Source organism: Zea mays, chromosome 6 (genome assembly GCF_902167145.1).
Source record: "Zea mays cultivar B73 chromosome 6, Zm-B73-REFERENCE-NAM-5.0, whole genome shotgun sequence".
NCBI classification, from domain to species: domain Eukaryota; kingdom Viridiplantae; phylum Streptophyta; class Magnoliopsida; order Poales; family Poaceae; genus Zea; species Zea mays.
Genome location: NC_050101.1, coordinates 141,135,932 through 141,148,939, shown reverse-complemented (window position 1 = coordinate 141,148,939; position 13,008 = coordinate 141,135,932). Strand labels below are relative to the sequence as shown.

Genomic DNA, 13,008 nt, shown 5'->3' with positions numbered 1-13,008 from the left:
AGAGGGTGAGAGTCTCGCCTACTTGCTCCTCTACGTCGACGACATCATCCTCACCGCCTCTTCGACGGATCTTCTTCAGCGCTTCATCACTCTTCTTCACTCGGAGTTCGCCATGACAGACCTTGGGGACCTCCATCACTTCCTCAACATCTCCGTCACGCGCTCCTCCGACGGGATCTTCCTGTCTTAGCGACAGTACGCCGTTGAGCTTCTCCAGCGCGCTGGCATGGCTGAGTGTCACTCTACATCGACCCCTGTCGACACTCACGCCAAGCTCTCCGCCACTGATGGTGCTCCCGTTGCTGATCCATCCATATATAGGAGCATCGCCGGCGCCCTCCAGTACATCACCCTGACCCGACCAGACTTGGCCTACGCCGTTCAGCAGGTGTGTCTCTTCATGCACGACCCGCGCGAGCCCCACCTGGCGCTGCTCAAGCGGATCCTGCGCTATTTGAAGGGCACTCTCTCCTCCGGCCTTCACCTTGGAGTCGGCCCTGTCCAGTCCCTCACCGCGTATTCCGATGCGGATTGGGCTGGCTGCCCCGACTCTTGACGTTCCACTTCAGGCTACTGCGTCTACCTCGGCGACAACCTCGTCTCTTGGTCCTCCAAGCGACAGACCACGGTCTCTCGGTCCAGCGCGGAGGCTGAATACCGAGCTGTGGCCCATGCTGTTGCTGAGTGCTGTTGGCTGCGGCAGCTCCTTCAGGACCTTCAGGTCTCTCTTGCCTCTGCGACGGTCGTCTTCTGCGACAACGTGAGCGCTGTCTACATGGCAGCTAATCCCGTTCATCATCGCCGCACGAAGCACATCGAGATCGACATCCACTTTGTTCGCGAAAAGGTGGCACTGGGGCAAGTTCGGGTGCTCCATGTCCCCTCCACTCATCAATTCGCGGACATCATGACCAAAGGCTTACCTGTCCAGTTGTTTACTGAGTTTAGGTCCAGTCTTTGCGTCCGTGACTCTCCCGCTGCGACTGTGGGCGGGTATTAGGCATATATCTATAGCCGGCTGTCTTACCTTGTATAGGTGACAGCCTTCCTAGTTTAGCCTTACCTTGTATAGGTGACAGCCTTCCTAGTTTAGGAGATTGTATCCTTGTACACCAGGCCACTTGGCTATATATATGAGAAGTCACCCACCTGATTGGGTGTGCGGTGCTTTCCCCTAAACCAACTCTCTACACCGGGGACTGGGGCGAAGCTGACCCAGCAGGAATCAGCGGCCCAGATGACCAGAATTCCCCTTCATCTAGAGCTTCAGCAGGCAAACTGTATATCTTCCTTGAGCCGTACCCATCCATCTCGGGAACCAGCGAAAGTTCCAAATCTTCGACCCGTATCTCCGTGGGGTTCTGCACAACATCCTGGCGGGCTAGTAAATGCGGATTTGAATTGCCCAAGGCGTCAGCCACAATCATCAACAATTCCCCAGGCACATGTCGAACGCTTTCGCGCCCAGGCGGCACCGGTGGGCCCAGGCAGAGGTGGATCGACCAACGTCGCCATTGGTCAGAGCTTGAACGTCAAGGTGAAGGGTCTGAGACATCATCATTCGATGCACTAGACCGATCATCCCCACCCGTCCTCGTCGAAGGATCAGCCGGAGGGCGCATTGAAGCTTCATTGGCATTTACCGGGATAGCTTGAACACTAATATTGTATGACAAAAACCTTGCTTCATTGGATTGTGGCCCTGGCTCCGAGATATGTAGAATCATATTCCGCTGCAACCTCTCTGGATCAAAACATCGAGTCCTAACAGCAAAGGAAGAGAAATCCCTTTTGTGAACTATATCCAAATGAACCTCCTCAATGAAGCATGAGTCTTCAAGAATGACCTCCGCCGTAGAGCGGAACCATGCATGCTCCGGAAGACCTCTGACCACGACGTCCACCAATTGATACATGACCGATGAGGAAGCATGCGAGAAACGCGACCAGCTCTTGAAAAGCAAGTTGAAACGAGGGTCAACAAAAAATCTTCCACCATTGAGCACGCGTGTTGCCGTATCTTCACCAGGCAAAAATAGTAGAAAATCTTCAGGATTCGCTTGATGAATTGACATATCTCTCACATTGACTTCAAAACTGCGAGCCACCTCTTCCAGAACATCCGATCCATGAACCTCAGGCCTCGTCTCCACAATGGTAACGAACAAGGCCCGACGTAACTTGATTTCTTCTCGCGCCAGCTCATCATAGAAAGCCAATACCCGAGACTCAACTAGGGGTGGACGACTATCCCCAAGCTCGACCAGCCGAGGCATAGGAAGAATAGCATCAACACCATCAGCTGAGCCGGGGGAAACAATCCTAGACGCGCCAACTCCTGTCTTGCCTCCTTTTGATCTTCTTCGCTTCTTCTTAAGCCGAAGAAATCTCTGTGAATCCACCAAGCCATTGGGGTCCATCTTCGAGTCTGGTAAGGGAGGAGAAATCCTCACCCAAACCGACTTCTTGCGCACGGTAGCTGGTCCTCGAGCAACAAACTGCTGCCTTGACAAACGCTGCAGCACCGGTTGGCGAGCTTGGTCACTCGTCGGCACCGGATCCTACTGCTTAGACAGACGCCCCCACACGGAAGGGCGAGCCTCCTGCCGCTCTCGACGGTGCCTAACTGGCACCCGATTCACTTGCGAAGCCACAAGGGAAGATGGGCAATGGGAAGCGCGGTGCCCAAGCCCGAGGCAAGAGAAGCACCTGGGGGGGGGGGACAGCGACAGGCAACAGCGAGATGGGAGGAGAAACAATTGTAGCACTTGCCCTGGAGGTCCACCTGGGATCCTCGACGAGGAAGTGGAGAACGACGAAACTTCCTCCTCCTCACGACTTCCTGCCAGCCGCCATCGTATTGACTCGGACGGACAACCGACCTGTTAAGCACCTCAAGCAAAGAAGCAAGCACAATCCTTGTAGAGGCTGAAGATGGGGTTTGTGCTGAAGGAGAAAGCGGAGAGGCTTGCTTCGAACTGGAGAGGACCGCCTCTTTGTAGGAGCGGTGGGGCGGGCGGGCACCACTAGGCGAGGAGACAGGGCTTGATTCAGACCATCTCTAGGATTTGGACTGTCCCACCAGGGAAACTGGCGGGAAGGAGCAAGGTGGCCCGATGCCAGAGGGATGGAAGACGAAGGGTTGGCTGCCGGGTATGGGGTGGACGCCGGCGTGAGGCTGATGGAGGGGTTGGCGCCGGGAGGGGAAGGGAGACAGAAGGGCGGGAGACGGAAGAGCCATAGCTAGTTGGAATCTGGGACGATAATGTTGTAGCATCAAATAAATCTTATAAAATGTTCCAAATGTTTAGTGTAAAAAAAGCTGTGAACAAGACTGATAGGTCTAAAATCTTTGACCTGATCAGCTCCATCTTTCTTTGGAATTTAAGTGATGAAAGCAGAATTTAGCTTGTGAAAATTATCAAATCTTCCATTCCAATCCGCCATCACCGCAGCCATAAGCTCATCTTTAATAATGGACCAACAAGTCTTATAGAATCTGCCAGTAAACCCATCCGGTCCAGGAGATTTATCCGAGGGCAGATAATTTATAGCATTTTTTTTCTCGAACGCGCAAGAGACATGCACATCTTTTCATTAAGAAGGAAGAGAAAATGATCCAAAATGGATCAGTACAAGAAGACCCCCATTACGGTGTCGAAAACAAAGAAACAAAAATACATCCATAAATAAAAGGAACCAGAAACTACTTTGACCTAAAGACCCGGGATTGGGGCTGTTAAGAGATCTAAGTTTGTAGCCCCTCCTAACACCCACAGGTCCCTTTCCTCCTCGGTTCTCTTGATGGCTTCATTAAGGCAGGGAGAAAGGCCGTCAAAAACACAGGCGTTTCGGTGTGGGGTTGTCCAACTCTAGCAGGTTTGGATTTGGACCCAAAACCCTAAAACCCAAAACCCTAAACCATAAACCCTAAACCCCAAACCTTGATTTGTGGCTGTGTGATCAAAGGCAAGCTGGCTTAGTTCTATGTTAGCTGGCTGTGAGGGGTATGTTGAAAATATATTTTTATAGAATGAATAAATAATCTAGATTGAACAATCACAATAAAAACTCGACTTGCGGGGGGTAAGAAGCCCCCACGGCATTACATTAAGAAGACCTTCTCATGCAGGTCGAGAAAATCCTCAAACCCCATGCCCCACCTATACACAGTGGCATTGTAGTCCATGTGAGAACGACCACGATGGGGGTCGAGCCTTAGACATGTGCTTTGGCGTGGGACATATGATGAGATTTTTATAACCGTAGCCTAAATATCGCTCCCATGGTGAGTCAAACTCGGACTTGAGGAGTGCTATTCAGACCACTTAACCAACTTAGCTAGAGACCCTTCACCAGATTAAACAATCACATGCTTTTGAAATCATACTGTTGATTTATTGGAATTTAATCCATACATGTACTTTTTTTTGGAGTCTTTCTTTACTATTGATACAACTTTTGCTAGCTATTGTAGAATTTTTAAGTCTCTTCTATTTGCAGGCTGCCGAGGTGGCATTGGAAGAGGAAAAATGTTAAGCAGTGGGTTTAGTGGTGGGGGTGGGCATGGTGGTAAAGGCGGTGATGGCATTTATAATGGTGGTCATGTAGAGGGTGGATCTGCGTATGGTCATGCTGATTTACCATGTGAACTTGGCAGTGGCAGCGGTAATGTCAGTGGATCTTCAACTGCTGGTGGTGGTATAATAGGTATCAAATATTGTATATGTATCGATGTTGCCCTCTGTTCAGTCATTATACCTCTTTAACAGCATTGTCTTTGTGCAAATTTTTAGTGATGGGTTCTTTGGAACAATCTCTGCCGAACCTCTCCCTTTCTGGCTCGATTGAGGCAAATGGTGGTAATTTTACTGGTTTGATGTCTCATGCCACAATTGGAGGACCTGGTGGCGGTTCTGGTGGTACAATTCTTCTTTTTGTGCGGACATTACTCTTGAAGAAGGACTCTGTACTTTCTAGTGTTGGGGGAGTTGGTGGCAATGGCAGTGGTGGAGGTGGAGGGGGTCGGATTCACTTCCACTGGTTTGATATTCCCACTGGAGATGATTATATTCCTTTTGCAACCATTAAAGGAACAATACTTGCAAGGTTTGTTTTAATTCTGATGCTTCCTGTCAGTCAACCCTTCTCCTTTTGTTTTACAATTTTTAAATTATGTTAAAGGCCTGTTTTTGGTGTGCGTTTTGTCTGCACATGATTGTTTAGTTTAATTCTACATGGCAACATTCAGGTTGGAGCAGTACTGGCGCGTGGCACCTTTCATATGTATGGCACTTTTAGTATGGTTTCAATATTTATATGATCATGAGCTAATATGATTCACTTCTGACATAATTTTTGGTCACCTTTGATTTGTTACTACCAGTTGCTTTTTCCTGTTAATGTCCTTTTCACCCTTTCATTTTACTAATTGCCTTATTATTTCTGTTTTGAACATCTGGGTTCTATGAACTTTTTGAGTCTCTGGTTTCATTGACTCTTGTGAGGTTGCCTGCTTGGGCTTGAACTGGGTGTTTGTAGGTCACGTGAGTACTTACCTAAAGGATTTGGTTCTCCCCTATGTTAAGAGAGCCATTGAGATGTTTTCTCCCAATGTTCATTTTTTTGAACCTGTACTTCCATTGTTTTTGTTGTTGGATGATGCAATATGCCTTGGTGCTTTCAAACCTTATTCTTTAGGGGTGGGGGTGGGGTGTCAATGCCTCAGAGATTGCTAAATCGCTGAGCTGATCACATTTGTTTCTGGTACAGAGGAGGAGTCAGTGAAGGGCAAGGTTTCTCTGGTGAGAATGGAACCATCACAGGAAAGGATTGCCCAAAAGGTCTTTATGGAACATTTTGCAAGGTAACTTGTGAGACATCAGATGTGCTGCCTTTAACTCTTTTTGGCCACATCACATAATGTGTTACATTCATAGGATTGGTTCCCTTTTTAATTTTGTTGTGTACCAGGGACACAATTCAATGTAGTAGCTAACTTTGTGGATAGCCACACCACCACAGTTTAGCATTGAGATATTTTGGTAGCTTAATAGGTTAGAGTTATTATTATCAGTAATACCTCTCTGTTTTTACTTTTTCTTTCTATGACTCTTGTTGGGTTTCATCTCTACTCCAAATGGTCTAGTTGACTAAAAAGCCTTGTAGTTTACTGTCTCTATTCGTACAATCACATGACATAAACACAGATATATACTCATGAACCTAGACTAGAAAAGCCTTAAAGCATGCCTCTAGTTTTTAGTTTGACTGGCTATTGCTACTTCTACAGTGTTGACAATGTTGCAATGCTTTCTGTGGCTAAACGCAGGAATGTCCCTCAGGAACATACAAGAATATTACTGGATCATCTAAGTCCATGTGCTCACCATGCCCTCCAAATGAGCTACCTCGCCGTGCTGTATACATAAGCGTCCGAGGTAGTTCTTGATGTGGTCTCTTCTTGTGTGACAAACATTAATTAAACTCCAGACCGAGCCTATGCAGTAGCAGAACAGAATGATATTAACTCCTTTGTCTACAAAGAAATGTTTGAATAGTGTTGTCTACCTTTCTTAAGTCATGTTAGAATATACTACCTCCGATCCAAATGTTGACTTTAGTGCCTGTCATTTATTATGTATTTGGAAAGACGACTCATTAATTTGTGAGAATGGTAGCATTATATGTAGCGCAAAGAACATATATAAGATCTAAATTGATCTTCATTTGGAAAAAAGTTGAAAAAGTCAAACAACCCACATTTGGAACCAGAAGTAGTATAATACCGTAGTGGCATTAGTCCGTATCACACTTATATATATTTTGTTTTTTGTGTGTAGGTTCTTTGGTTATTTAACTCCATTTCAATTTTTGCTGTTTCTGAAAGTTCTTTGTTAACTATGTAACGTTTTTCAGTTTGCCTGATGTTATAAACTTAACATTATGTTTTTTGGCAGGAGGTGTTGCTGAACCCCCATGCCCATACAAATGCGTGTCTGATAGATATAGCATGCCTCACTGTTTTACTGCCCTTGAAGAGCTGATATACACGTTTGGTGGACCTTGGTTGTTTGGTCTGCTTCTGTCTGGCCTTCTTGTTTTATTAGCTCTTGTTTTGAGTATTGCTCGGATGAAGTTTGTTGGTACTGATGAGTTGCCTGGACCAGCACCAACTCAACAGAGCTCCCAAATTGATCACTCTTTTCCCTTCCTTGAATCACTGAATGAGGTGAAATCCATTCTGTTGTGCTGATTCCCTTAATAAGCCGTGGTGTGGTCATTTCTAATGTTACTGAAATTTCTGCTATTGTGGCAGGTATTGGAAACAAACAGGGCAGAAGAATCTCACTGTCATGTGCACAGGATGTATTTCATGGGCCCAAACACCTTCAGTGAACCTTGGCATCTCCCACACACCCCGCCAGAGCAGATTTCAGAGATTGTGTATGTACTCCCATCCTTTGTTGTTTGTATGTCCATTATTTATTATTTTTTTTTGTCTCCAAAATTTTCCTGATCCTTGAATGTCCTCCTGTCTCTATCCTTTTTCAGGTACGAAGATGCATTTAACAAATTTGTTGATGAGATCAATGCTCTTGCAGCCTATCAGTGGTGGGAAGGTTCAGTTTTTAGCATCCTATGTATACTTTCATTTCCCCTGGCATGGTCGTGGCAACAGTGGCGCAGGAGAAAGAAATTACAAAAACTACGTGAATTTGTTCGTTCTGAATATGATCATTCATGTTTACGGTCCTGCCGTTCGCGTGCACTTTACGAGGGGCTAAAGGTATGTATCTTTTGTTTCCTGCTTTATTTGCAGCTCTTTTTTGATATTTCAGTTTCATGGTTGGATTATCTGGGGCAAAGTCGGTATGTAGTATCCATGAATATGCAAGGCAAATGTATGTGGCTGATCATTACCTGTAACTTTTGTAGTATCGGAAAGCATAGGTTGCGTTACTCTTGCAATTGTTTACAGGTGAATTGTCTTGTCATATATAGGATTGATGGTTTCTGATTTCCAAATTAATAGGTAGCTGCTACTCCAGATTTAATGCTGGGTTATTTAGATTTCTTCCTTGGTGGGGATGAGAAAAGGACTGATCTTCCTCCTCGGCTTCATCAAAGGTTTCCAATGTCCCTGATCTTTGGAGGTGATGGAAGCTATATGGCTCCATTTTCACTTCATAGCGACAGAGTGGTCACAACTCTTATAAGTCAGGTTGATTCTTCATCATTTCAGATTGTACTGAAATTGCTGAATTAAACCAATTATTCTCTCAACTTATTACTCTCTTTTATAGGCTGTGCCATCATCTATATGGCATCGTCTTGTAGCTGGATTGAATGCCCAGTTGCGTTTGGTTCGCCGTGGAAATCTAAACACATCACTTCTCCCTGTGCTCAAATGGCTAGAAAGTCATGCAAATCCTGAATTGAACACGTACCGTGTGCGTGTTGACCTTGCATGGTTTCAAACTACAGCATTAGGTTACCTTCAGTTTGGTCTTGTCCTTCATGCTGTCGGGGGAGTGGTGGCTGCTGAACTCCAGGATGGCTGTACAAGTAAAACCGATCAGCATTCAGTGTGAGTCATTTCATACTTACCTGGGCATTTGTATTCTGCCCCTGGTCGTCATATCTCCCTAATCACTTCCTTAACAGAAACCAGAATACATGCACTGACTCTCAAATGGGCCACTCAAGGACCAATGATGTTCTGCGTAAAAGGATAACTGGCACCATTCTCAATGTTGACAACTTAAGGATGCTTGGTGGCAGGAGAGGTTTCTTTTACCTTCTCTCTCTTATCTTGCACAATACAAAACCAGTTGGACATCAGGTGACTTTACCATTTTCACAGCTATAGTAACATAGCTGCAGTGTGCACATAACAGGATTTTCTGCGTTTTGAAGTCACCATGGTTCTTTTGCTTTCAACTGCAGGACCTTGTCGGCTTAGTCATCTCAATACTGCTTCTTGCAGATTTCAGCTTAGTCTTGCTTACTTTCCTCCAACTATATTCATATTCTATGGTCGATGTTCTGTTAGTCTTGTTCATTCTTCCTCTTGGGATACTAGCACCATTTCCAGCTGGGATAAATGCTCTTTTTAGTCATGAACAGCGGCGGTCAGCTGGTCTTGCTCGTGTCTATGCCTTGTGGAATATTACATCACTGGTTAATGTTGTAAGTACTCCTCCATCATTGTCTGTACCTGGATTTTGCTCTAACAAGTTCATTAGGTTGCCAAGTTCAGATTCATAGGGAGTTGTAATCATTGCTGTTTGCTTGAGCATTTGTTGGGGATTCAATATTGCCATTAAGAGTTCAAGCATGGGCATCGATAGAGGCTGAATGCTGGAACCTTATTCCTACCCCCAGATTTGTATCATGTAATACTCATTGCAGCGCTGTTTTTCTCAGTGGTTTGTCAGGTTGAAATGTGATCTGGCTGGTTTTGTTTTGAACTTTTCCTGATTTTCCATTTACATACTTGCACATGCTGTACATTTTTTCACATGAAGGGTCATTACTGACTTTCTTCACTGTAGATACAGGAATCATGTTTTATGGTTTTTACGTACAATTGCTCTATCACTCGCAGGTTGTGGCTTTTGTATGTGGATTTCTGCATTACAAGTCATCAAGCAAAAAACATCCAAGCATGCAGCCGTGGAGTTTTGGTGGGTAAGTGTCTATTCCCTCCCTGCTACCTGGATGCCGCTGGTCTGCCATATCTTTTACCTGAAACCTTAACCTCGAAACTCTTGGCAGGGAGGAAACCAGCTGGTCGCTATTCCCTATAGGACTTGTTCTATGCAAGTGCATTCAAGCAAGGCTTGTTGATTGGCATGTATCTATCTTGGAGATCCAGGATCGTGCAGTTTATAGCAATGACCCAACAATATTTTGGCAGTGAAAGCATTTCGATTTACAGGAGTTCTCATGAGGAGAGCTTAATGCAACTCAAGTTTTTGTGGGAGTTGATAAAAGGAAGGCTATGGAGTTAGTCTGTTCTTTGTCCGCCCAGTCAGGGGAAGCATGTACAAAGTAGATGCTGGTAATTGCCTGCCTATATAGACTTAATGACTTACAGTGCATGGTCAACCTTTTGTCCAGTCACTCACCCAGCTTTGTTTTCCTTGTACATAGGAAACGGGTTTAATTAGTTGACCGATTCGTTGTAGGATTTAGGATTTAGACACCATAGAATTATAGATTACCCAAGGTAATCTCAAAGAGATGGTGGAAAACATATATACTTCTTTTGTTTAAAGCTTTGTCTTTTGCATTGATGTTGAGCTGGGAAACGGGTGAGGCATCAAATAGAGCTTTTTTCCCCTCTGTTAAGATTAAGACAAATGTTAACGTGCTGATGTTTTATTCAAGATCTGGTTGCCATATGTTCCCGTGATGATCCCTGCTTCTCTATTGTTATAGTTCTTGCTTAAAAAAAACTTATGTTCGCTGTGCTAAGAGCACATGATATAGTAATTTGGACAGCGAGGATATTTTGGCCTGTGACCGACTTTACTGTTACCCCAGTAGGGGTTTTGAATAAGCAGGTAATGTTTGAATTTGGTTAATTTGGGGTTTAAGATTAAAATATTTTATTCCATTTTTGTAGATATTGGGCCATTTTTTGAGAAAGAATATTTTCATTTAGATATTTATCAAAGTAACAAGAAGTTTTCAAAACCAGCTGTCCAGTCCAGTTTTAGTGTTTAAGGTCTGATCGTTGAAATAGTTTTTTTTTTTCAAAAAACAAGTCTCATGTTAGTTTTTTATGTATAAATACCAGTTTTTGGCATGCCGTTGTTGTATTTGTTAGGATTTTTTGGGAAAAAATTGGTGTTACTATTTTTGTATGTATAGATCAGGTACTTGGTTGGCATGTTTTTGTCCAGAAAGATTGTTTATGCATGTGTTCACCTCTATTCAAAATAAAATGATGCATTATGAGTTTATTCCTTAAATTTGATGGAATGATCACATTCTTCATATGTTATATTAGTACTAGCTAAATAACTATGATGAATGAAGTGGTAACAGATCAACTCATTCTATTCTATAAACAAAAAAGAGAGAAATGAGAAGATGATGGACTAGCTTAATTCTCAAACCAAACACCCTAAGGCTCTGTTCGGTTATTAGGGATTGGAGCCCCGGATTGATTCCTAGCCGGATTACTTCTCTAATTTATATAGATTTTGATGAGCTGGAATAAATCCTGGTCTATTCCGGTGAAACCGAACAGGGCCTAAAAGCTTATTATTATTTTTTAGTAGTGACAGTGTAATTCTGTTTTTTAGGGCAATGGATGTTGATGTGTTTGATTTAGCGTCAAAGTAGGATGAGGTTGGGACGTCACCATCTGCCTGATTTTTTAGGACCACGTCGCCACCAAAAATTGTTTCGGTGTTCACCTTGCCTCTACGTGACTTTTATCCAAACATCATAGAAAATGTGGCCAACCAAACACATAGTATAAGTTGTTGAAGATTACAAACTGGTATATGATCTATCCAATTGAACTGCGGGACAAATCTAGATTTAATCACGATACGCCATTACTATCCATTTCGCGTGTTTGGTTTGAAGAACCTTAGCGTCCAAAAGCATCTTGTCATTTCTCGCCTCTTTTTCTTTTGTTTATGATATGGGATTAGTTGCTTCATTACCATCTCATTACGACATTACACACAAACTAACCACTAATTCAAATATGAGGAATATAGTTGTTTTTATCAGAATCATTGGTTGGAACTATTATACGCCAATTATTTCCAACGAGGTCGTTTCACGGCCAAACACCTTCTTAACTTTGTGGTGGCTATCTGTATCAGAAGACGGATGCGTATGCACATAGTAGGCCTTCACATGGTGAATGCGAGTGTGTAAAAAAGAGGACGTTTTTAACAGAGCGTGTATACGTATGCGTATGTAGACCCACGGAGGAGAGAAACCCGTGGATTTGAAGGAGGCTGACCACTTCTTGTCATAATTTCTTATTTCCCTTACAATCTTATCCGAGCATGTTTCATTAACAATACTCTCATCAAAGACTTGTTTTGCAGGGGTTAGGTTTAGTATCAATTAAGTCCAAGTAATAAATAGAAGCATCTTTTTTGATAATTTTAGGAGTTCCAATTTTTGTTGCTTCTGAGATGCTACCGATGCTTTCTAGTTTTGTAGTTAGTTTATTGTTATGTATGCTAAGAACTTCTATTTTATTTAGCAGGTTACCAATAGCATTTTCAGAGCAAGCTAACTTAGGGTTATCGGTAGCTATAGCTGAGGGTGGTGCATTAGATTTTAATTGCTCAATTTTAGTTGCTAGCACAACATTCAAATTTTTCTAGTAAATTTCTTTTAATCATTTTGAGAGCTAACCAATTTGAATTTGAGTAGTTTTAGTTGAGTTTTCTGTTTAGTGCAAACCTCCTAAAATTTTTTCGGCATGTACAAAGGGGTTTTCATCATTATTACTACTATCACTATCATACTCACTAGAGAATGGACCATTAGCGTTACCTCATGCCGTAAGGCATTTGTGAGATGAGCGTGATGAAAAGCGATGCTCACGACTCTTAGTACCTATTTGTATATTGGTCCATGGATCATTTGTGATTCATGATATAACATCGACAATATAGTTCAATTATTGTGATATATATTTTCGTTGCAACGCACAGACATTGACTTACTCTAACTAGAAGATTCTTATGACAGCTGGGTTATTCACAAAGATAGATTTTTAGAAATGCTCCTCAAAATTAAGACCTCATATCATAGCAGGGCCAACATGTTAGCTGACATGAGAGAGGAGGAGATGATGGTGGTGGTGACGGTAGCAGCGGACACGCGGATTACAATGACGAAGCAAACAAAGCAGCAGACACATAGATCGTATTTAGGGCATATACAATTTTAAGACTGTAGATTTTTTTTCTAAATATAATAGACAACTAAGAGACTTTATGATATAATCTAAGTCCTAAA

General features: G+C 43.2%; 1 protein-coding gene across 7 annotated transcripts in view; it reads left to right on the top strand.

Moving 5' to 3' along the window:
* LOC103630114 (uncharacterized) overlaps positions 1 to 10,409 on the top strand; it is a 32,858-nt gene extending 22,449 nt beyond the window's left edge. For 4 of the 7 annotated variants that reach the window (XM_020539503.1, XM_023300375.2, XM_023300374.2 and 1 more), the window contains 13 exons: positions 4,504 to 4,710; positions 4,797 to 5,109; positions 5,773 to 5,866; positions 6,332 to 6,440; positions 6,960 to 7,231; positions 7,319 to 7,446; positions 7,555 to 7,789; positions 8,036 to 8,224; positions 8,307 to 8,590; positions 8,668 to 8,845; positions 8,950 to 9,192; positions 9,611 to 9,693; positions 9,781 to 10,409. In XM_020539503.1, the coding sequence (XP_020395092.1) occupies positions 4,504 to 4,710; positions 4,797 to 5,109; positions 5,773 to 5,866; positions 6,332 to 6,440; positions 6,960 to 7,231; positions 7,319 to 7,446; positions 7,555 to 7,789; positions 8,036 to 8,224; positions 8,307 to 8,590; positions 8,668 to 8,845; positions 8,950 to 9,192; positions 9,611 to 9,693; positions 9,781 to 9,925 (2,480 nt within the window). In that variant the 3' untranslated portion in view covers positions 9,926 to 10,409. Of the gene's footprint in view, positions 1 to 4,503; positions 4,711 to 4,796; positions 5,110 to 5,772; positions 5,867 to 6,331; positions 6,441 to 6,959; positions 7,232 to 7,318; positions 7,447 to 7,554; positions 7,790 to 8,035; positions 8,225 to 8,306; positions 8,591 to 8,667; positions 8,846 to 8,949; positions 9,399 to 9,610; positions 9,694 to 9,780 lie in introns of all 7 variants that reach the window. The other 3 variants (XR_002262853.3, XR_004850326.1, XR_002748583.2) reach the window with 1 other exon arrangement.
* The last annotated feature ends 2,599 nt before the right edge of the window (positions 10,410 to 13,008 follow it).